Source organism: Salarias fasciatus, chromosome 18 (assembly GCF_902148845.1).
Source record: "Salarias fasciatus chromosome 18, fSalaFa1.1, whole genome shotgun sequence".
NCBI lineage: Eukaryota > Metazoa > Chordata > Actinopteri > Blenniiformes > Blenniidae > Salarias > Salarias fasciatus.
Window position 1 is genome coordinate 22569939 of NC_043762.1, and position 24651 is coordinate 22594589.

The window sequence follows — 24651 nt, forward strand, 5'->3', positions numbered from 1 at the left end:
TAAAATAAAAAAAAAAAAAAACTTTAGGGTTGAATAAAAGCAACTTTGAGCCTAAATTTGCCTCGAATAGGAATACATTTTGGGGTTAAGTATGTCTCAATCCACAGGCCATCGTGAGTAAACGACTCTAAACAATGTAGTTCATGTGCCTGGTCTTTAGGAGGCGCTGTAGCTTTGTAACTCTGAAACTCTGCCAGAAATACACCGGTGGAGAAGAAAGGGAGCTCGGAGCTCCACACTCCATTAGCCTCGTAACCCAGCCCCGCCCACTCCTCATCCACGTTTGGATTTTGGAGTTGGGCTCAGTCTGGGTAGGAGTCATAGGTAGGAGCCCATAGAAGGGGATTCCGCTTGGTTGTGAAATGGCCGAGCCAATCAGCGTTGCCGCTTTTTTTTTCAATTTGTTTTGACGAATGTGCTAGCCTCGTGAACCAGCCCCGCCCACTCCACATCCACATTTGGATTTAGTAGCTGGTATGGGTCTGGGTACAAGCCAATAGAAAGAGAATGCGGCTCGGTCATGAAACGGCCGAGCTAATCAGCATAGCCGCTTATTGTTTTCAAATTTTTGGCGAATTCCAGCGGCTAAACCGGAAGTGACGTCATCACCAAGCGTAGCAGAGATTACGGACTTTAAGCATCATCTGAAAGCTGCAATAAGTAAAGTTACAGCCAAAATACCAAGCATCACAACAATCAAGCAAGAGCAAGAGTCTGCGCCTGGTGAGTTTCTAACAGAAAAAGATGTTTTCGCATGTCTTTGCATGTGGAGAAGCTAGAGCTAAAGACCTAAAGCTAACTCTTAGAGAAGCTAACGCAATCTGATGATGTATTTGTTTTGAAGTGCTGACTGGCTGAAGTGCGTTGTCAGTCAAAGGAGTTTGTATTGCCTTGTCCCCAGACCCACCCAAGCTCCGAAATCCAAATGTGGATGTGGGGTGGGCGGGGCTGGTTCACGAGGCTACGAATCTGCACTCTATGCCCTAACCCCTCAATCACTATATAGTGCTGGACTACATGGTGCACTATATAGTGCCCTGAATCCGTTGGCGATTCGAACACTCAGCTCCTTACTTTTTCCCTCAGTGCTGATCATGTGACCCTCCGCCGGTATCATGGTAACCACATGCACCAGCTTGCTAAGATGTAATGTTTTTTTTAAATGTGCTCTTATTCTGCATTTTACTTTCCTTGTCATGTTTCTAATCATTGAAGAATAAATAAAACATATTATTAAAAGGGACTTAAGGCAAGATTTGTGAAAAACTACACATGCATTTCCAGTTTATTCAATGCTAATGGGCCGTGAAGTATTAAAAACCTAAAATAACAGGCCAATCCGCGTATCTGTCTGTTGCCTTACACAGGCTGTGTGCCACATAATTGGCTGCAGTTCCGGGTCCGAATTTTCCACGCAATCGTGGGGATGTGACGTAAATTGACGCTGTATGCGCATTGCCGACATCTCTTGAACAGGAAGACCATGGCTGCCGTGGACACGGACTCCTTCAGCAGCCATCAAATGACCTGGATCCGCTCAAAGCCCACAAAAAAGTGCCATCACGGAAATAAAAAGGACTTCATCAGCATTATCTCATGAGTCAAAAAAAAAAAAAAGAAAAGACCGACGGACAGTCTGTAAAGTGTTTGTGCGCGCTCCCGTGCCACCTTGGCTGGTGGCTGCAGTTACCCACTGCGCCTATCGCGGCAGCACTGAGGTAAATTTTGTAAAGTTGCCTTAAAGGGGACGTTGATCGGCCGGTTTTGCTCATTCGTATTTAATTTCTAGCCCCCCCTAGAGGGCCTATACAGGATAACCGGCACGGAAAGCTTCTTAGATCTGTGTCTTCTACTGCGCCGCTTCCTTGCTTTTCCTCCTTCCTCCGAAAGCACTCTGTTCAGTTGACTCCATCCAAGTCTCATCCATGTGCGCATTCCACTCACTATGATTGGTCACACCCATTTTGCCACATTCGAGATAACTGACAAGCGTTGCCATATCAGCTGTTTGTAAAATGGCACATTCTTCAGAAATCCAGCCTTAACTTTTGAACATATTGTCCCCCTTTTGTGTAATCACTTCCATTTAATTTTGCGTTGCATTCAAGGACCTCCTCGGCGGTGTGGTGCATTCAAAGACAGTTGGTGACGACTGCTGGCTCTCCTTTGTGACTCAGACATGTAAACAGCTGATTGTAAAAATATTTGTTTGCTTCTTATTTATGGGACAATTGTATTTTCACTAACCTGCTGCAGCGACGCTGCTCTGATAATAAACATGCTACGTCTTGGTGTAGCATACGATGTGCTATTATGCTAGGATAACTCCGATGCACCATAGACATGCTGCACTATGTTTTCGTTTCAACTTGTAGTGATCCCACACTTTGCGTCCCAAAACGCTTACTATTATTCCTTACATATTATCAGATGAACTAGGGGTGGGTAAACTGTATGTGATATAAATTTGGCCCACGGTAGGGATTTTGGTCATACCGCCCAACCGCGATAGCACATTATGTCCTCTGGGTGGCAGTAATGCAACTTTTTAGATGCCCGGTTCCCTGAAGAAGAAGTACACAACAACAGCGATGGCTGCTTCATGGAGGCAGTAACACCATCTATTAACCTGTTAGTATCCTCCTAAACCTCCTTCATTACCTGTGAAACACCTGGAAACCCTCTGCGTTAGTGAAGAACCTGAGCCATGCAGCTCCTGCTGCCTTCAGGGACGCTTCGTAAAAGTAGCCTGCTGATAGACGCTACGGTGCCTCAGTCAGCTGTTAGCTTAGCTGTTAGCCACCGACAAACGGGGATCAGTAAAAAAAAATGGCATGACGCCAAATCAAGACCCCTGATCTGTAATCTGGACATGGTTTGGATTCAAAGTAACTTGACTTATGTTATTTAATAGTTTAAAAACTACTTCCTGCTTCCATGCTTTTACCATGTGGTATGGTAACCATTAAAAGACTGTTATGCTGACATTTATATGTCAAATTATACCGTAATATAAATTTTAGGCCATATTGCCCACCCCTAAGATGAACTGTTATGGTGCGTTCACACCGGACGCGTCGCAAGCGTCGTGAGTGGCACTTTTCTATGCAAAGTCTATGGTGGACGAGCGTCATGGAGCGGCGGGCAGCGGGGCGGCATGTCAGGAGCGTCATGAGCGTCGCTTTTCGAGCGTTTCGAGCGTCGACGCCCACGACCCGCGTCCCCGGCGTCAGGAGCGTCGTGAGCGTCGCTTTTTGAGAGTTGGGAAAACTGAACTTTCGATGCGCTGCCGCTGGGCGTCAACCAATCAGAGACGATCCCTCGGGTGCTACGTCACTACGAGTGATCCGAGCGCCAATGCGGGCCAGCCGGTGTTGCTAACTTGGCGACTTTCTCGCTAAATCTGGCGACTTTCCAATGCCTCTTGGCAACGTTTTTTTGTCAAAAGCAACTAGCGATAAATCTAGCGACCTTCTCCGGTGCTCTGGAGACGTGACAGGACGTCTCGCTGCTGTCGTCAATGAGCAGCAGGTGCTGCGTGAGCCCCTCCCCCGTCCCAAAGCACTCACAAGCGGTCAGTCTCACGCAGCGCTCCCCGCTGCAGTCAGAGCAGAGAGGAGCAGACCAGCCAATAGCGACTTTTCCGACGACGACGTGGTCTAGCTTTACTTAACAAATAAAGCCAAGCCGCTCTCCTGATGCGATCCGCCATAGCTGGAAACAGAAATCATCCTCCTGCGCACCAATAAACTGACGCGCGTCAAGAGCGTCGCGAGCGTCGCGAGCTTTGTGACCACCTGGTGTCAAGCGTCGTGCTTGAAGCGTCACAAGCGTCAGCTTCGAGGTGTCCCAAGCGTCGACGACGCCCGCGACGCGTCCGGTGTGAACGCACCATTAATCATTAAGTATTTAGCATACGTTAGAAAATGCCGAAGATATCGATGCACTGTAGTTAAAATGGGCTAAATAATAGCACCAGGGCTAACTTTCAACTTCATTGGGTCAAATATATGTTCACAGTGGCCGAAACTTTACACATCTTTAACCTTTACCGTGTTCTAACGTATTCATGCCCAGCAAATTAACAATATTGCAATGAAATACTTACATTTATATGTCACAGCTCCGGCTCCCGGCTCGCGCTGCTGCTCTTAAATCACTTTGCTGGAGATTCGCAATGCACAATGGGTAATATCGAGCCATCTAGGGAGCATCAATGCTCACTACTTTTCAAGATGCATTGTGGGAAATTTCTAGTGCCCTAATTTTTTGCTATCTGGGCATTTGGACACCCCTAGAAATGGCGTCTTCACTATGTAGTGCCCTACATAGGAAATAGTGTGCACATTCGGACACAGCCTCTGTGTGTAGAGAAACTAGAGCTAAAGCTCTAAAGCTAACCCTTGATGAAGCTAACGCATTTTGGTGACGTATTTGTTTTGAAGCGCTGACTGGCTGAAGTACGCTGTCAGTCCAAGGAGTAACCGACGCCCCCTGCACGAGGTTTCTATGGGCTCCTATCCAGACTGAGCCGAGCTCCAAAATCCAAACGTGGAGTAGGAGTGGGCGGGTCTCGTTCACGACGCAAACACTCCACTCCTCTGTAAAAAAAACATAGAGCAGAAGATGAAGCTTTATTAAACCAAAAAACACCAGGAGCTCCTGCAGGACTCTGGAAGACGGACTTAAAACTGTATTTTGACCGTTTTCCTGTCCGGTCGGGCTGGAATTTGCCAGAACAACTAGTCCGTTGTGAGCATTTCGCAAGGTGTCCGCTCTTTAGGAGTCTGCTTCTGCCCGCGAGACAGATTTTCATTTAAACGAGAAATCTCGTCATGATTTATTCTCGCGAGGTCTCGTCACACCCCTAGTTAAAGCAGGACTATGCAACTTTTTTACCTCAACACCCTGGTGTCTGTCCTGAAAACAGCACTTGCAACTTTCAGAGGAGCGGAGAACAAACCTGCTTTACAGCACTCATACGGGAGTACAAGTGTAAAAGCGCGTTAAACAAACACGAAACCCTCGCTAGCGTTAGCAACGCCACCCTTAGGTGCTCACGGATGGCAGAACAAGACAGAAAAAACCTTTGTCTGATGAGCGGGAAAAAAGGAAACGGGAGTGGGACGCATGCAGGGCAGGGGTGGGTGGGTGGGGGTGGGGTGATGCCGAGAACATTTATGTCAGTGAAACGACCAGTAGGGGGAGCGCAAGAGCAAAAGTTGTACAGTTCTGCTTTAAAAGGAGCTTTCAAGCTGGATCACACTGACACACCACACCACACACACACACACACACACACACACACACACACACACATACACAGATCTGAGAGCCAGACGTCACACGGACAGCTCTTGTGACATTTTATTGGAAAGAAAACTTGCTTGAGCCAAAAAAAAAAACAGAAACAACAATCGCAGAGTGACGCTCCTGCTGAAGTGAGACACAAGCAGACTGTATGGTAATCACAGACATGCAGAGGCAAATCTACACCTGTACTCTCAATCAACCACCCCTACATGAAAACACGGGAGTCCTCTAGAAAGCAGTGAGTTTGGTCAGAGGAGAAATGAACATGTGATGTGAGGGAGAGCTGTCCGGAACAGTTCAGCTCACTGTCTGAAATGGGACGATAACGCAGCAGGAAAGGCTCCAACAGAAGCACTAAGAGCTCTTTTTTTGAGCTCGTGCCCAGAAGTGATGCTGCTGCTGATGTGTGTATTAAAACCTTCCTGACTGGAAGCTCTGCGCGTTAATATGAGTGAAGGAAAAGTTTCTTTAGATAGAGAGGAAACTGCTGGGAGATGATGGAGAGTGAGCGACTGGATCTGAAACCCCATCAGACTTTGGTCCCCGCCTGGCCGGCCCCCTGGGCCCGCCATCAGGCGTTGGTCCCCGCCTGGCCGGCCCCCTTGGCCCGCCCGTCGTCCTCGGCGGCCGGGGTCACGGCCTGGGCCGGGGAGGGACTGGAGTGCCGCTGGCGCCTCATGAACGGAAAAACACTGCGAGGATGGAGAAAGAGGAGCTGAGGAAGGTGGAGTCTTAATCCCAGAGTGGTGATCAATATGAAACTTTACCTCTTTTTGGTTTCCTGAGGAACAATCGCTTTGGCCAGCATGTTTTTGTACAGGTCAGACTTTAGATATCGAGGGTAGGAATCCTAAAGAAACACACAAGACGTCCTGTTTAGTTGATATAAAATGAAACAGCAAGATATACTTCCACATAACACTGGACAAAGCAATACATACGATGTTACAGTTTTATTCAACTAAAGTATATAAAGAGCAAGGGATTTTTGCGATGCTTTGCATAAACACTGGAAATAACAGTAGTATACAATATTTTTTGAAACTTTGTCAGAAAACTTTCACAAAAACTTAAAAAAACGGCTTAATTCACATTTTCGACACAGGATTTTTATACAATATTGATAAAAAAAAGAGATGACATTTTTAACAAAGTGCTATTTCATTAAAGGTGGTCAGAATTAGAATGGAAAATAAAAGTGGTAAAAAATATCTGAGTCCACAAGATGTTGAACATTACAATAGACTGACCTGAGAGACAGGTTTTAGGTTGAAAAAAAGTGCAAATTGTGTACTTTATCTCTGCTGAATATGGTTAATCCAGCACCTACAGATTTTTATTAAATATGTTAAGAGACTAAATTTCTTTCTGTGTCCAGATTGGTAGCAGTTATTTAAAGCTTATGTATTGGACTCCCAATCACAAATAAATATGTGCATTGTTCATCATACAAAGGAGAGAAAAACATCTGTGTCCATTCGAAAAAATCTGTCCAAATCAAATACGGAGTTCATATGAATACTTTGTATGAAACCTCTAGTTGCACATGTTGAATATGAATGAAAACATACCACTTTAAATATTTTTTTAATCACAAAAAACGTGAAACAATTATTGACATTTGCTCTCTGAAGGTTCTATAACGTATTTAGTGGCGTCAGTTAATTAAACATTTCCTCTCTACAGTTACTGGATTCTGCCTTCGCCTCCAGTCAGCTGGGATCGGCTCCAGCTTCCCACAGCCCCGATTGAGATAAAGTGGTTCAGAGGATGGAAGGACGGAGGGTTTATTGTCTACGGTCTAAGTAATTGCCTCCCATTCTGTTAGCGTTCAGCGGGACTAACTATTTTTCCACATTTTGTGTGCTTCTCGTTGGTCTACTTGATGGGTTTTCACACGGTTCTGGTCCCCGGAGATCAGACCTTCTTCATGAGGAAGTAGATGTGCATCTGTGCGTCGTCCATGACGAAGCGATGCGGACGCTTGATCCCCTCCAAGGTTTTATCCATGGTCTTGCTGTCGATGTTGACCCAGCGGGCCGCTCCAGGAGCCAGGAAATTCCTGGATGAGAGAGAGAGAGAGGGGCTTTCACCTGACGGAGGGAAGCTATTTTTCTGTTTGTGCAGCAGTGAGTGCTCACTTGTAGACCTCCTCCACTTTCTCTGCGATCTTGGAACTTTCCCCGTGTCTGATGTCTTCACAGGCCTGCCAGAAGCAGAGGTTCTCGGCTGTGAGCAGAGACAGTCAGGCACAGTGAGGCTCGCTGCCGGCACTGGCACTTTTTCACATGATGATAAACAAATCCTTCAAGCCTTTGTTCACTTTCACGATCTGTTAACTTTTCAAATCATTTCATTCAGCTGTATCATGATTAGAAATGAATCTTAATTCCCTGTCTTCTTTTCTGACTCTGTCATTAACAATCCAACAATTCTCTTGTTTTTCTCACCACTGAACTCTTTCTCCAGGTAGGTCATGAACTCCTTCCTCCCCATGGAGTCGTTGAGAAGCCCGACGAAGCTGAAGCTCCAGCGCTCCACTCGAAGGCGTGTCGGGATCGGCACCCTGTCCGCAAGGCAGCGCAAACCGCTCAGAACAGGTACCGCAACACTCTGACATGTTCAGTCCAGTTTGTACTGAACCAGCTGAGGACAGAAGCTTTATCTTACAGGTCTGCGTTCATGGTCCAGTGCGCCGTGTCGTCAGAGATCCAGGGGTTACTGGGAAGGCAGCCCTGCATGATGGGATCGTGGGTCTGGTACTGCTCGCTGTATTTCACAAAGCTGGAAGACCACACACCAGTGCAGAGGCATGCACACACACACACACACACACACACACACACACACACACACACACACACACACACACACACACACTGAGTGTTATTGTATTACCAGTGCAGATCATAAGAGTTAATGGCCACTAATTCCAACTTGCCCCAGGAAGCATCCATTAGTGGCTCTCATAGTGCGAGCACTAAGCTTTATGTGTGTGTGTGTGTGCGTACCAGAAGAAAAAGAGTTTGATTCCGGCAGCAGCATACCCACTAGACCTTGAATGTGTGTGTGGCGTGCGTTCCGGTCACCCGGCTGACACGTACCCCTCCAGGCAGATGGACGACTTCACACGGTTCCTTCCCAGGGCCCGTCTGCAGGCTTCGATCTGTAGACAAAGGCAGGAAGCTCGCGTTCACATGGACGCAGGCCACAGTGCACGCTCAGCGCGCTCAGACCGCTGTCGACTCGGTCATACATGACTGGTTACCTCTCGCTTGTAGTAGTCGCTGTTCTAGTTCTGTGAAGAGAAGACAACGTCTTGACGTGAGACACACACCGACACACACGTCACAGCACATCACAGCTTATATCAGCTTACAGCCAAGGCTCATGTGAGACTGCAGTGTGTGGTGTGTATGTTAATGACTCAGAAAGAGTAGATACATCACGTAACTACGACTCCACTGCTTCTGCTTTGGCTCCATCAGCCACTATTTTATGTGTGGGGTGATTTATGTGATCGTAATGTCAGAATTCACGGTTTCCCTGAATGCCTTGATGAGGCTCACTGTACACTTACTTCAGAAACAAAGCCAGAAGCACAATGGGAAATGAAAACAATAAAACACAGAGACAAGAGACAGACAGATGTGTTATCCAGTTGTTCAGGGACTTCAATACAATAAAAATAATAATAAAATCACGAACCAGTGTAACTCGGGAGCTGAAGTTATTTGGCCGCTCCAGACCCATGTCCAACACATTCTGCACCCCAGGCTGCAAAAGCAGAAACACACATACACACCCAGTAGCATCTTTGTTGTGCGTGCCTGTGTCTTGTGTGTGCGTGTGTGTGTGTGTGAGAGAGAGAGAAGCACTTATCCTTCCCCATGCTTTCCACTCCACTTGCTCTGACTGTTATTCCCAGGTTTCTTTCTTTTTCTCCAAGCCCTCGTCCCTAATTCATAAGGTTGACGTCAGCTGGAGTTCCTCCTCCTGACCCCCGTCCCCGTCCCCGTCCTCTCCTGTCCCCTGCAGCACTGCCTCACTCTTCCCATCACCCCTTCAGTCCTTTCCTCTTGTCTGAGATAATATGGACTGTGACATGTTCACATAAAGAACATGAAATGTGATTACTTTTCCTGCCCTCCTCTTCTCTCGCTCCATCTTTCCCCCTCCTGTCTTCCTTTTTTTTTGCTCTCTCTCCCTCCTTCTTTCTCTTTCTCCAGTCGTCAGCTGAGGCTTTTACCAGATAGGCTGAATATTTCATGCAGGCGTGAGAAGGGACTGTGGGCGAACACTGGCAGGACCTTCAACTGTTTCATAGTTTCACAGAGTCATTGTTTGCAGTATCGCACGGCACTGCACAGCACTGCATGGCACGGCACGGCACGGCACGGCCCCGTATCGTATCATATTCCATCATATAGACTCACCGGGGGCCTGTTGATGAGCCAGTACGCCTGCTCCTGACACTCCAGAACAATGCGGTCAGCTTTCCGCCTTTGTTTGGACGCCCTGAACATGAATTACAGTGTAAGTTTGGGTACATGTTTAGCTGAGTGTGTGTGTGTGTGTGTGTGTGTGTGTGTGTGTGTGTGTGTGTGTGTGTGTGTGTGTGCGTGTGTGTGTGTGTGCGTTGTCTACCTGAGTTGCTCTCTTGCCTGCATCACCACGAAGTCCCAGGTGTGGTTGATCCTCTTGTGCAGCACGCTGTACCTTTCCTAAAACGGAAGCGAGAGCAAAAACTAAAGAGGAAGGAAGAGCGATGCCACAGGCCTCTTGCCCCAATTTTCCTTCCTGCATAATTCATGATAAAGGCCCTTTCTGTGAGTCACAGACATGTGGTTTCCTCACCTTTTCATATTCCATCAGTTCTCCTTGTTTTCTTATGTTCTTCTTGGCCAGATAGATCGCTGTTGAGGGGGAATAAATGAGTGATTAAAAACAACAAAGCAGCATCAGAACAGATGTCAGAAAGGATTTGTGCAATCCTGGATATTGAACGTGTGGAGTCTTCGTACCGTAGTCCAGCTCTGACGCAGGCCAGCGGGTGCTGGTCCAGAAGTACGGAGTCTGGAAAAAAAAAAAAAAAAAACCCAGTCACTTGTTTTTATTGATGTTATAGCAGATGATGAAAAAGTGGCAGCAAACAGTGGCAGATGGAGGAGAGATTAGGAAGTGGGCTAATGGAGTGAGAGTGCAGGAGGGAGGCAGACTGATGGAGAGGAGGCGATGTGGACAGAGGAAAAGAAAGAAGCCTGTTTCTGTCTGACCTGGAAGCGGTAGGGCGATTCGTCGGGCCGCAGCACCAGCGATCTGGGCTCTTTGAGAGGGTAAATATATCCGTATCTCACCAGCATGCCGCCAACGTGCAGAGCCTCTGAAACAGAAGACGCCCCACACCAGTCACTGGCCTGCTTCCTCCTGCAGTCGCTCCGGAGGTGGATTTCATTCATGTTACATTTCTAGCGGAGTAGCTTTTGCTGTGTTTTGCAATTTTTTTCAATATGTTGATGCTCTCTCGCTTGAGCTATTTATAGAAAATACATTAAAAACAGCAAAATGCAGTATTTTCAGTTAGCTGTGAACAGTTCTCATCAAACCCAAGCACACTGTCAGCAACTCTCCCAAATCAAGGCTGTGTTCCAGCCATGAAGCGCCTCGTCAATCTTCCGTCTCTGCTCATTTGTTAAGAGCCCCACTTTTATGACTGACAGCTACCAAAAAGCTGTGCGCTGCATTTTAATCAGCCCTCCGTCTTCAGCCTGCCTCCAGGCAGGAGGGACCGGAGGCCGCCCTTTCCTTCCAACCACGGCACTAATTTAGTTGAGGCACTGTGTGAGATCTCCTGAGGTGAGGGCCTCCGCAGGGACGCTAATCAAAGCCAGATCATCAGGTGACTTAATCAAACTTGGACCCACTGGGGCTCTACCCATTCCTGTTTACTGGAAACAGCAGCCCCACAATGTGAGCATGAATCAGGAGCGCGTCAGCTGCAGAGAAAACACCATATCCTGGCAACACACTAGCAACCACACACACACACCGAATGGGTCAGGCTTACAGAGAGTCACAGCAGTCCTGACACACACACACACACACACACAACCTGAGGAGCATCACCTACCCTCCTCGCAGATACAATATTTCTGGATCAGCCAAGTAATGATATCATGACCTGAAAACAGGAGAAAAACAGATGAAAGCATGAATATAGCAGAGCGGAAATGAAGACGTTCCTCACTCAGAGCTCAGGATCCTCCAAAATGCACCGCTGCATTCTGCAAGACGGTCGGGACAAGACAAGCTGCAACGTGCTCAGACACTCATGCACATAGGTTGTGATGCATGGTGGCATATAGGAGTCTGGACACACACACACACACACACACACACACACACACACACACACACACACACACACACACACACACACCTGTCATGGCGTGTGGAATGACAGTGATAAGCAGCCTCTGGTTTCTCATCTTCATGCCCATGTCAGGGTCCTGCATGGCCACAATCACTTTCTCCATCTGTTGGAGGAACACACACACACACACACACACACACACACACACACACACACACACATGATATAAAACACTTAACAGTTAACACACAGTCTAAAAGAAAGAAAAAAAAATACTTGTACGATATTTATTCACTGTCACATTAACATGTTTCCCTTTGCCCCGGTTCATGAGAGTTGCACATTCCCTCATTTATTTACCCGGGCTTGAGTCGAGATTATGTTGTGCTAAAATAAATAAATAAATTATTTAATTAATTACAAAGAAAAAGGGAAATAAAACAATGGAGTAAAATCGGTCGTACCTTTCGGAAGCAGGCCATCTGCTCCCGGCGCCAGCCTCCCTTCGCCATGGTGTTGATGGTCATCCTGCTGCTCGGATCTGTGGGACGGAGAGAGGAGGAGAGAGGAGCGGAGAGAGGAGCGCAGGCGGGACCGGGACCGCGCGGAGTGAGAGCGCATCACCGTTTGGCTCTTTTTTCATACATCAGGCGGTCCCGTGCCCGGCGGGCGCGCCCCTGCGCAGATTAGAGGGGATTACAGTCTGCAGCAAAGTCATTTCCAATATGGGAGATAGTTTTTGCACTCACACACAAAAAAAAAAACAAAAAAAACAAAAACAGCGCTTTGCACGGTCCCATCTGAAAACATGATCTCACATCAGTGTTACGAGGGGATGGACAACTTTCACCTCCCGAAAGAAAGAAAGAAAATATCTGCTGCTTTGGGGGTGTAATTCTTTTTACTGAGTTTTAAAAAACAAACAATGCATGTAAGTTCCAACTGAACAATATCTACTTTACCGACAGTAATAAAAACTAATGCGAAGATCATAAGACAGCTTTTACACAAAAAATGTTCACGTCAAAGAGCTTTCCTTTCAAAATAAGCTGTGTATCACGTTGGTTTTACACAATGTGAAATACAAGTGTCATTGGGATAGAGGAAGGTGGAATTCTTAAATGTTTAATATGATTTTTTAAATTAAAATATAAAAAAAATTAATAACATTCTCAAAATAGCAATCTATATGTATTCATTCGTGTGCTTATTTTTTTTATTTCGCAGTCCAATTGTGAAGTACTTTAAATTCAGGCTGCACCAGGGGCGCCAAACATAAGGCTCATGGGCCAAAACCATCACTATAAGATCCTCCAGTCTGGGCTGCCAAACCACCAAGTGAATTGCTACAGTATCAAAGAAAGCACTGATTTTTAAACAAACTTCCACTGAACACAACTCCAACACCGAGACTCAACTGAGATATTCAGGGAAAACCTGGCAAACCAGCATTATTCTCAAAACCATCATAGAAACATTTGCAATGCCATAGTTCTATAACTGTGACATTCTACGTGTTTTTATGATAACTTTATGATAAGGATTTTTTTGGGCTTTTCTCTGTATTGTTTTGCGCCAGAAGCTTGAGATTGGTTATATGATTGTAATATTGTTTTTGAAGTAATTTTTTGATTTTACCAAAATAAAAACATTTTCATCACACGTATGTTTCACCGCAACAAAAAAGAACTTGAAAATTTAAATCTAAAAGTTACTATGGTAGTATTTTACCATGGTAAAATGCAGTCGGTCCAGCTCAAACTGGACCGGAATTTAGATGAAATCGGGTTGCATGTGGCTCCTGTGTTTGCTTGGATTTTTGTTAAATTGAAATGTCATGAATAAATAAGAAAATTCGATATTTTCTTAAAAAGGAATACAGATGTTTTTTTGTTTCATTTATCTTACTCCTTTGTCAAACTGTAAGAACATGCAAACGAATGTGCTTCCATTTTTATGTTTTTCTGTGTCTCTAAAAGACTATGGAATGCAATGGAATGTTCCTTTTTAATATATATGTGCGAAATGCTTAAGAATGTGTGGTTTTTTTCAATTTTCCTGCAAAGACAGAAGTATTTTGAGAACAATGCACGCGCTCTTCAACAATAATAAGAGACATTCGCTTTTTATGTTTAGTCCCTCCGGGGCTTCCGTAGAGGCAGGAAGTGGTTCCGCCGTCGTTGTGAGACCTTTCATCACTTGTCTCGTCATTAGTCAAATTTTAAGCGAGTTTAGAGCGTATTTGAACAAGGTAAGGCTTTAAGACTCGTTTTTCAATGTCCGTCGAATAGCCAGGACGCGTCCGGTTCGCGGTGGAGGAGGAAGGAGCCGTTTAGCGGAGGGTTGCTAGCAGTAGCTGTAGCAGGATGGAGCAGACGGGTCAGTGTGGAGATAGCTGTCAGAATAAACACTCACAGGCTTCATGTCCTGAAATATCGTCTATTAATTCGTCTATTAATTTAAGTATAAGTTATGACGAAGCTTGGTTTTATGATAACACTACCATTGAACTCCATTCCTGCCCGCACTTGTAAGTTATTGATTTGTGTTAGAATTCCATGCAAGCCAGTCTCCACTGTGAAGTACTCAATTCATTCATCAACATTACAAGAGTGACTCTGCTGTGGAATTAAATGTGTCCATTGTGATTGAATAGAAGTGCTGGCATTTTCAAAATTATACATTTTTGTATTTATGTATTCATTTGATGCTGGATTTCTGCATGTTCCTCTATGTGGTAAATAGTTTTCATTACTTTTAATTTACTTTCTTTAATAATTCATCACTGTATTCATTCTTCCGCACGTAATTAATTCTGGACGTCGTAAAATTTTAATTGTCTTTCTACTTTGTCCTTGTCTTGAAGTGAAAGGGAGCATCATTTTACACTGAAGAGTAAACAGGCGTTAGAGTGCTTGTTAATATTACCTGATGCATGTGAAGGGGATCTTATTGAATTTAAATAGATAAGTACTTTGTTGTTACTATGTGAGAAAATTGTTTAGAATAGATACAATTCTCTCTAAATACAAGAAAGCATTACATATTTGATGCACAAAGGATTGGGAAATTTATTAATACAGCAGCAGTCGGACACATGGCAGTTCACACTGCTTTACTAGGACATATATTCAAGAAGGCAGTTAAGAAACTGAGGTGAGTAGACAGAAGAAAAACAGTAAAACAAAGCGATTAAGAAATAAAAGGAGCATGCATTCAGTTAAAACTATATTGAAACAATTCAATTCAGCTTTATTTTTGTTGTGCTCGGTACTTTTAAAGAGAAAAATGTAAGGATTCACTGAATTGTAAATGTAAAATCCAATTATGTGACAACTAGTCGATTACCCAAAGGTGTGAAATCTGGGCTGCAGCAGGAGGAATTGCCAATCTGTTATTTACGGGATGGTCTGAACAGTAATTCAGTTTGAAGGCCTGATTAAAGGAGCTGAGCGTGTCAGCTGTCCATAAGTGTTAGGAAGTTTGCTCCACAGGTCAGGACTGTTGAAATTAAAAAGCTGCTTCACCTTTGCTTCTGACTCTGGAAACACTACCCCCTTCCTGAGGACGTCGGGGGTCCAGAGGTTCATATTATACCAGTAAATCTCAGATGTATTAATGTGTAAGAATATTCAAAGCTTTTTAGACCAAATGCCAAATCTTGATGTCAATTATTCGTCTTGCAGCCGTTGCAGAGATCCAGTATATTTTTTAAAATCCTGAATGGCTATGGATTAGTCAGTGGTTTTGTATGTTTCTTCTGCCGTCACTTCTATTTTAAATCTCACCAGTTTTCCACATCAGCGGCCTCAGTTCCTGACACGGTCATGTTTTTTTTGCAGATCGTGAGGGATGGGCGACATCCGTCAGTCCCTGCTGCCTCGGGACGTTCTGAGTGCAGCCAAGGAGCTGCTTTACCACCTCGACATTTACATCTGCAACCTGGTGCAGTCCGGGAGGCAGCCTCCGCAGGTCGACTCCAAAACCCTGGAGCTGGTGGAGGAGTTCATTTTGCATGCACCCAAGGACAGAAACACCCCGACCAGAGTAAGAAACGAGAGTCTGGGATGCTCGTGCGTCTCTGAACGTGTGAAGCTGATGGCATGTTGTCTGTTTCCTCCCAGAGGATGAGTGCTCTGCAGGAGCTGCAGCTGCTGGAGATCATGTGCAGCTGTTTTCAGGAGCAGAGCCGTGACACTGTCCGCCAGCTTATGTTTTCGGCGCTCTTCAATCTCCAAGGAAACCAGGCAGACGAAAGTCGCATGGCACTGCTGAGCAAGCTGGTCTCAATGGCGATCGCCGTGGGCCGAGTCCCGATCTTAGAATGTGCTGCTACCTGGCTACAGGTGATGTTTTGAGTTTTTTTTTTGTGCTTTTCTTTTGGTCATATTTGTGTGTCCATCCCCCGACGTGTCGATACTGATCATAACATTCTGTTGTGTTTGCTTTGTGGGTGCAGAGAACCCATAGAGTGTACTGCGTCCGCCTGGCGCAGGTGCTGGTGGACGATTACTGCAGCATGGTGCCAGGCTCAGTACCCACTCTGCAGAACATCCACAGCGCCAGCCCTCGCTTCTGCTGCCAGTTCATCACTGCCGTCACCACCCTGTATGATCTCACCTCAGGTGAGGAAGAAATACACCGAGACACAGATCTATCGTCAGCCAGACCTCTGTGAAAAGGTTAAAGCAGGGTTGTTGTGTTTGGCGTTTCAGAGGAGCTCAGCCCTCCGCTAGAACTCCTCCAGATGATCGTGTCGTGGATCCAAGATGACCCTCGTCTCGTCTTAATCACGTTCCTGAACACGCCCCTGTCCGGGAACCAGCCAATCAGCTCGCTGGACGTCACTCCGCTGGGGGGGTTGATGCGCTGGTGCATCAAGGCGCCGCTGGCGTACAGGAGTGACAAGAAGCAGGCGCTGAGCAGTGGAGGCTGTGAGAGTGAGCAGGAAGTAGGGCCCCTCTTCTCTGCCCTCCATCTGAGTGTCCTGCAGGTCTGTGTTTCAGCATGTCTAACAGTAACCGTGCACGGAGGGAAACACGCCATGATGCAGATTGTTGATCAGTTCTACCAATCCCTGCTGCGTCCAGGTACTCATGCTTTTGCCCACCATACTGAACGAGAAGGGGCTGTACGGCCGCCTGGCCCTGCTTCAGATGGAGGCCCTGGCAGCACTCGTATCCGACCTCTCCCGACTCCTGGACCAGGCCGACAAACACACGCACCTGTCCTCTGCAGACGTGCACACGCTGTCCCAGCTGGCCCTGGACCGGCTGGCGCAGGCCCTGCAGGTGTCCATGGCCAGCGGAGCCCTGCTGTGCTCCAGAGGTGGGAGTCTTCACTCGGGTCAGGGGCGTTAGCTCAGGACCAGACAGCAAACACCACTCCACTGAATCCACGCAGACTGGTGCTCAACGTTTTCAATATGATGAATTCTCAACACTATTTAAAATAGCTGCTTCTATTTACTTCTTTTAGCCTCGATACTGTATATGTCAACATTTCCAGCTGTGCACAAACGGTATAAGCTACAGCCTGGACTACAGCTGCTGACATGTTATGTTGTCTTTACAGAGGACCTGAGAGCCATCTGCTCCCGTCTTCCCCACAACAAGTAAGAGCTGATTCACCTTTCTCTTCCTTCACACCTGGTTCTCTGTTCGGCACTGAACTCCTGTTTTCTTGGTCCAGTCTGCTCCAGCTGGTGTTATCCGGTCCGGTGATGTACTACAACAACATCCACACCCCGCCGCTGGCCTTCAGCCCCCACGCCGCACACTCACCCATAACCTCCCACCCCACACACCCCACACACCCCACACACCCCACACACCCCACACACCCGATGACCCCGACACACCCCACACTGCCCACGCACCCGGCACACACCCCACATGCACCTCTGGCCACTCACCCCTCTGCCCACCCTCAGTACCCCGCTCAGCCCTTCATGACCGGGATGCCCTTCCCCTACCGGCCCAGCCACTGAGGAACCGTCTGCTGGGGGATAAGAGAGAGTGTGTGTGTGTGCGTGTCTGTGTGTGTGTGTGTGCGTGTGCGTGTGTGATTTAATAAGTATTATAATGTTGTTAGCATATTTGCTTCTGAGAAAACCTGTGAGGCTAACACGTTTGTCCAATAAATATTTTTCTACTTCCCCCTTGGTGCTGTTCTCCATGTCGACCACTTGAGGTCACTGTTGTTCAAGCTTTCCTCTGTGAGGACGGGCTGTTTCAAGTTTTTTTTTTTTTTTTTTTAGATTTATGTAAACATTTCCTATAAAGTATCAGATGGCATTAAAAACATTTCAAGTACATAAATTATTTTAATGCCAAAATGCTGTTTTAGTTCTAATTTTCCTGCATGGTTGGAAAGTAAGTTATTGGAGGAATAATTTAAACTGCCAGATGAAACTGTGTTTGTGGCATTATTGGGGCCATTCAGTTACAAGTGCAGGATTTTGAATATATTCAGGAATGAAACATCTTTCATAATGTCAGTAGGTTATTTACTGATGCAAACAAAAGAACAAAACTGAGCTGTGATGAACTTTAAGGTAAGTGACTTCAATCATTCACACATCAGTTCTGTTTCCTCATTTTACATCAGGTGAGTAATTTCAAAACAACAAATCCAAAGAAACAAATGAGTTGAAGATGATCAGAAAAAAAAAAACTGTTTTAAAGCTTCTAAATTAATGAAAAACTTGAATTATAAAATTGAAGTATTTCTCAACTGTGTGTGAGGAAGGGAGTTCATGAAGGTTGGTGCTGTGAGAAGAAGAAGAAACTAAAACACATGAAGCTGAGCGGAGTTCAGACTCCAGAGAGGAAAAGATCAATGCTGGCCAGCAAGAAACCTCACCTTACAGGCAGAGACACTGATCGTTTGCTAATGCTAATATTATAAGCCACAGCGCGTTGCCAGGAGAAGTCTTTCGGGGCAGGCAGTGTGTCTATTTTCATTTATGCAAAGACTTTCCAGTGATGTGTGGGTTTAGCTGCTGCAGTGTGGCAGACTCAGTCACTGCAGAGATTTTGGACACAGCTCTGAATAAGACAGACAATTGAATATGAAGGACTGCAACACCTTGTTAGTGTTTTCTTCTTTCATTCAGGCTCCCTGTGCTTTTTATTGTGGCTCTCTGTCGAGCAGAGCTCAGTGACTTTTGTTAAACTCAGAGATGTTTCAAGGGAACCAAGTAATACAAAGCATGAAGAAGCAGTTTTACGGTTCGTCATATGTGAAGAAGCTGAATGAATGAATGAATTATGCCTTTATTAGTCCCACAAGGGGAAATTTCATGTCAAGGTCAGCAAGTTATTAAAAATATTCACTATAATAGAAATATATAAGTAATTTAAGGCAATTCAGACCAGTTGGAGTGTGTGTTTTCTCTAATTTGACCAGAGGCGTGCACTGGGTGCTGACTTGTCATTTTAGAATGGTGGGTGTGAGTGTGTGGCTGGTTGTGTGTATCCTGCCTTGATCCAGAGTGAGGATGAGGCTCCAGCGGATGGATGGAGCAGTATGATGGATGGATGGATGGACGGCTCCTCTGATTCTGACTCCTGAGCAGCTGAGTCATAACCACGACAGTTAAGTTTTAGTGAAATGCAGTTCTTTGAAAAAAGCTTCTGAAAACCTGAAGTTATGCGTTACTTGGCTGTTTTGTGAAGATGTTGTTTACACTGGGGTCAGAGAAAATGGGTCGTTATCTGTTAACTTCTAACAGCAGAAATGCTTCTGGGCCCGTGCCCAGAGCAACATGGACATTCATCCAAAAGTAAGTGTTCACCTCTGTCCGACTCCCGAGCCCACTGTTTGGTTACGTAAGAGGAGGACGTCTCCCGTCTGTTTGAGCCGAGCCCCGTGGTGCCCTGGCTCGGCGCTGGTCAAAGGCTGATAACGTATCTCTGACTGCAGCGCCACAGAAGAGTCAAACCCTTCCCACAGCCTCATCTGATTTCATCGAGCTTGGCAATTGCATCATCTCCAGAATTTCTTGAGCAGCGCCAGCAGCAGTAGCTTCCCACTTCCTCCTTCCTGTAAAATACAGAAATGATTGAACAGGTTGAAGCAGTGAAGGAGTCAGTTGTCAGAAATCCAAAGTGGCCTTGAGTAATCTCTCAGCGTTGAACTTTTGTACTTTTACCTTGTAACCTTTGGTTACTAATCCTGGAATGCAGGAAGTGAAGCAGTGAGGCGAGCCTTCGTTCGCTCCTCCTCAGCAGTGCTGTCATGAACATCCTTTATCACTTCTGTTTATGTTTTTGCCTTGTTTTTGTTTTGTCTTTTTAAGATATATTCCAAAAAAGCTGTTAGGTAATCAGCAGAATGCTGATTGTAACACGTCAATTGTGCGGCGAGTTCGCTCTGCGGCGCTCGAGGGCGGGTCACCGATAAGATCTTTTTCTGAGAAAGTGATGCTTTACTGTTGGGGCCCGTCAAAGGTGACACATACAGATACTATAAGCAAGACAAAAAGGCGGGATGGAGAAGAGCTGGTCTTCACGGTGGAGTCGCAGGCCAGACTCCGGAGACGTCATACGACTGTCTTACATTTCAGGTCCCGAGTTACTTTATACTACGCAAACAGTCATCCAGTCCTTCCTGCCGTTTTATCCGAGTCGGGGTTTCGAGCTGTTGAAGCTGAGGCTGGCTGAATATGGGAGGAGGACGTTACATAACGGAGAGGACCACAGTCCAGACTACCACACACACACTCTCCATGTTTTCAGAGGAAACCTCCACACACAGAGTGAAAACATGAAAATTACACACAAAGTCCACAAGCCCCGGCTGGAATCGAACCAGGGACCTCTCTAAAGAGCGCACCGCTGCACTGCTGGGGAACGCCAGCATGGTTCTGATAGAATCAAATAAAGAGCTGAGGCAGCAGGCATGTGGAACACACACTGTTCAGTCTGAGCGGAGAGCCATCCGCGGTGGCCTCCTGTCAGGTGTGTGTGGTGTGGTGTGGTGTGTGTGTTGTGGTTGTGTGGGACCGTCTGAATTCGCAGCTGCAGGATCATGGTTTCCTGCAAGGGAAACACCAGACCCGACTGAGAACTTTAAATTCACCACAAACTGAAAGAGTAAACTTTATTTACTGTCGACAGAACGGCTGAACATGTTATAAACTCATCTGCACCAGTCGTAAGATTTATGTGAAAAAAAAAAAAACCCTTCATCACTTGAAATAACACCACGCTTAATCAAACAGGATCAAAGATCACATTCATGCCATGCAACCTGTTGACTCTGTGTTTTTTTAAGTGTTTTTCTAGTGAGCAGGTGTTCAGAGTGTGTGGGTTTCAACTTCCTCGGTTGTACAGTAACAGCCTGCGAGACGCCTGTAGGTCAGCGTCGACGGTCTGACGGCGGAGAGTTAGTTATGTTTTCACAAACGGAAAAATATCAAACCATCGATGCAGGGAGACAAAGAAAAAAAAAACAACAATCAGATGCATTTCATCTGGATTTGAGAAGGATCGTTTTTACAGTTCACTGTGATCTATTGTGTATTTATCATAAGCTATCTTTATCAGCGGTGCTTCATCATGTGCTACAACATGAGCCTTTAACCGCTCCGAGCCCCGCTGAGGCTGAGAAGAGATTCCCCTCGTTTGCTTTTCTCAGAGGATCTCTGCCACTGAGTTCACCTCCTGCACAGCTTAAGCTCATAATTGTCTTTGCCTTGGAAACACAGCGAAATGACTGGTAATTTCTGTGAGGAGGGAACAGAAGAGTTTAGGTGAGAGACGTCTCTTTCTCACACAGCACTGGCAGAAGTCGCTCAGCAGAGGCACCGGTGTTTACAGTGAACGCTCAGATACTTATTGGCTAAATCCTCAGGTTCTCAGTTGGTAGAGCCATTTTCGCGTCCAGATGTTGGCGGTTGAATTCCTTGTCCACGTATTAAAGTGTCTGTGTTGAACAAGCATCTCGCAAAATAAAGCACGTTTGAGGAGAAGCTGTCGGTCAGCGAAAGCACCAGCAGCACAGCCTTCACCATATCGATTAGGTCCAGCGCTGCTAAATGTTCAATCAAATGTCACTGCTATTTGTTAATGAGTTAAGATTTTCAACTTTTACATCGGAAAGGGATTATCAAAAGCCGAGATCTGTAAAATCTTGAGTGTCAGCAGCAGATGTCATCATGGTCCATCCAACAGTTATCAGTGCTTTCACTCAACCTCCAAGTGAGGCTGCAGAAAGAAGAGTAATGATTAAAAAACACAAAAGTATATGTTCAGAGAGCTGGAGTATGTAAGATAAATATATAAATTAGTAGAAACAAATATTTCCTCATAAGTTACTGTGTGATAAATGCAAAATGAATGTACTTTAATCCAAACCATCAATGCTTAGTGTTAGAAGAAGGGTTGCATATAGTGCTTGTTTTAGGGGATGTCCTGGCAGCTGTGGTCGTATTATAACTGGCTGCACATTCACTCACTTTTCAGGAGCTCCAGCACTACAGAACTGTCCTCTGGAGTTTTACAGCTCAACTCAACTTTATTTCTATAGCACATTAAAACAACTGCTGCAGCCACAAAGCCATAAATACATAAAGTGCACGATAAAATGCAATAAGAAAAAGGAAAGCAATAAAAGACATCAAATAAAAGAGTAAAAGCGAGGAGCAGAATCTCAGGCTGAGTTAAAACCAATGAATTAAAACGTGTTGGCTTTTCTACTGCAGTTTTGAAATGTTTGTACTATCTAATACATTCTCTGTGCATATGTGCTCGGGCCAAGAACTGGTCAAATCACTGTCAATAAAGTTACTACGAGAAATCAAATACGACAATCTGTTGATGAGTAAGAAGGTGAAGCATGGCGTTTATGAAAATAGAGCAGAGTGGATTTAATGCCATGAGCCACAGTATGCAGACCACACACATTTTTCTTCTTTTTTCTTCTCTTCCTTTTTTTTTATCCAGAATTTCCAGTTAACTTGCAAAATCAACACCACCTTGAGAAGTTGGGGTAAAAAAAAAAAAAAAAACTCCTTCTCTACTCTTGGCCAGATGGAGTGCTGGACTCCTCAGGCTTGACACCTCCATCTACCAGTAAATCCACTCTGTCCACCGACTCTGCAGTAACTTTAGGTTCTTGGCAATAAACCACATGAAACTCCAGCAACGACTTAAAAAAATGCAGCTGAACTTTCTAACAGATAAATGGCTGCATGAGGGTGCACCGTTCCCAGGAGAGGCAGCCCAAACATCCTCATCCTGCCAGGTGTCCGCTCCAGCAGCAGACACACACCCGGCTGATTTCTGGGTGCAAACACACATCTTCTAGAGGCTCATGGACAATGAAGTGGGAGATGTTGTTGAGGCTGATTACAGAACTATCGGTGGTGAACCTGCGGCGTGGGAACAGCATTAAGACACGAGTTCACCTCAGCCAATCAGCCGATGACTGCTTCAGGACAAAATATGTGTTTTCAGCCTGCGACAGGCATAAACATGTCATTACTGAAGTCAACCCAAAAGACCAATTATAAGAACACACACACACACACACACACACACACACACACACACGTATGCCCCAAACCCTACCAAGCCTGTTGTTGGTTTAAGAATCAATAATTAAGCATTTTAGCAGCTCCAGCGCCACTGTGTTACGAGACATCAAAATAAATAAAGCTGCCTGTTGGTGTTTGTAATAATTAACCACAAGTGGCGACAGTTTTTATCCTGCCCACCGCTAATGCCCAATCCCAGAGGGTATTCATTGGTCAACTCTGTCTGTATGGACACAGCAACAAGTAAAATAATAACCACATTGTCAATATTGTTCCTCAGGAGTTCCTTTTTCTCTTTGAAAAGTGAAAAGTTTTGGCTTCAAGAATGAGGCTTTGAACATTTCAAAGGTTGCATTTGACAGGAATAAAGCTTAAGAGTAGCTGCTGGTAGAAGTTTACAAGAACAAGAACTACTTTTTCTGCAGAAGTGGTTCCAGACAAGTTCTCTGGAAAAACTGTGTCTGACTTCATCACACTGTCCAAGCTAAATAAGCCGGCGCTTCCTTTCTTTGACTTGAGCCGACATTTTTACAGCTGCAGTATGAAGAGAGGACTGTTTAGTGGACCGGGGTCTATAAAGGCGCCTGGCAAACCGGAGCGACGTTTATTCCCATTTCTAGATGAACATGCTTTAAATCAAAGCAACTAATCTATCTAAGGATAAATCGGGTCTTTCTAGGTTATCCATGGTTCCACAAAAATCACTTAACTCATGTCAGACAAACACTAGGTCAAACTAACACAGACTTTACGTGTTTTCTAGAATAAAAGTCTGAGGTGTGACACACAGGGACATGAATTCCAGGTGAGGATCCAGCTGAGCAGGTTTGAATCGACTCCACAGCGTCAGAACTACCACTCAGAGAACCGCCATGCCGGTAAACTGTATTTACAGGACTCAAAACTGTGAAAGTGGCAATTATAAGGAACAGTGTGTCAATATTTTGTTTTCTTACGTGAATACACATTACTAGTTATTTTAAGAGGGTTGAATCAAAGAAGGGCTGAATTCATTACCTGGTCTTTATTAAACCTAAACTAGTTTAGAGACCTGCTCCGATTTAATCATATAATAATCCTCTGAAGAGGAGAACCTTTGTGTCACCTTATCAGTGACTTTATCTGTGACCTTAAGTCACCTTTGCTTATCTCTTGCTGGCGGATGTGGACAGTTTGCTTCGGCACGCTGAGCCGTGCTCGTTCTCTGATCCAGCAGCTTCGAAGCCACCAGACAGAGACAAGTCTTCAGTTTTATTCCTGTTTCATGAATTCAGACTGACATTGCCAGACTGCACGTGCTGACCTGCCTTTGAAGCACCGGGTCGCGCAGCAGCAGCAGCAGCATGGTTCCGGGGTAGGCGGGATGGAGGAAGTGACGTCAGGACGCCCCGCCTCTCGCGTGCCTGACCAATGCCAGATAAAA

The 24651-nt window shown here is 45.5% G+C and overlaps 2 protein-coding genes across 2 annotated transcripts; one reads left to right on the forward strand and one right to left on the reverse strand.

Annotated features, from left to right (window-relative positions):
* Positions 1-5457: 5457 nt before the first annotated feature.
* rgs11 (regulator of G protein signaling 11) lies at positions 5458-20044 on the reverse strand. Its single transcript, XM_030114717.1, has 19 exons — positions 19842-20044; positions 19485-19732; positions 12151-12227; positions 11753-11849; positions 11444-11494; positions 10590-10696; positions 10338-10389; positions 10171-10229; positions 9961-10037; positions 9750-9831; positions 9022-9090; positions 8582-8605; positions 8418-8479; positions 7984-8097; positions 7764-7879; positions 7455-7542; positions 7237-7375; positions 6081-6163; positions 5458-6005 (listed from the first exon to the last, which is right to left on the reverse strand). Exons 3-19 carry the CDS (start codon positions 12211-12213, stop codon positions 5885-5887), a joined length of 1404 nt encoding a protein of 467 aa, XP_029970577.1. The 5' UTR covers positions 12214-12227; positions 19485-19732; positions 19842-20044; the 3' UTR covers positions 5458-5884.
* Positions 13844-17885, forward strand: ints15 (integrator complex subunit 15). Its single transcript, XM_030114716.1, has 8 exons — positions 13844-13937; positions 15529-15733; positions 15811-16032; positions 16146-16311; positions 16402-16679; positions 16777-17014; positions 17261-17300; positions 17378-17885. The coding sequence occupies exons 2-8, from the start codon at positions 15539-15541 to the stop codon at positions 17673-17675; spliced, it is 1437 nt and encodes a 478-aa protein (XP_029970576.1). The 5' UTR covers positions 13844-13937; positions 15529-15538; the 3' UTR covers positions 17676-17885.
* Positions 20045-24651: the final 4607 nt, after the last annotated feature.

Excerpts from the sequence above, each read along its gene's own strand:
- rgs11 (XM_030114717.1), bottom strand. The coding sequence starts at position 12,213 with ATGACCATCAACACCATGGCGAAGGGAGGCTGGCGCCGGGAGCAGATG. Across the intron at positions 10,038-10,170 it reads AACTGATGGAATATGAAAAG|GAAAGGTACAGCGTGCTGCA; the intron begins GTGAGGAAACCA and ends CTTCCGTTTTAG. Across the intron at positions 7,543-7,763 it reads CCTGGAGAAAGAGTTCAGTG|CCGAGAACCTCTGCTTCTGG; the intron begins GTGAGAAAAACA and ends CTCTGCTCACAG.
- ints15 (XM_030114716.1), top strand. The coding sequence starts at position 15,539 with ATGGGCGACATCCGTCAGTCCCTGCTGCCTCGGGACGTTCTGAGTGCA. Across the intron at positions 16,312-16,401 it reads CCTGTATGATCTCACCTCAG|AGGAGCTCAGCCCTCCGCTA; the intron begins GTGAGGAAGAAA and ends TTGGCGTTTCAG. Across the intron at positions 17,301-17,377 it reads TCCCGTCTTCCCCACAACAA|TCTGCTCCAGCTGGTGTTAT; the intron begins GTAAGAGCTGAT and ends TTCTTGGTCCAG.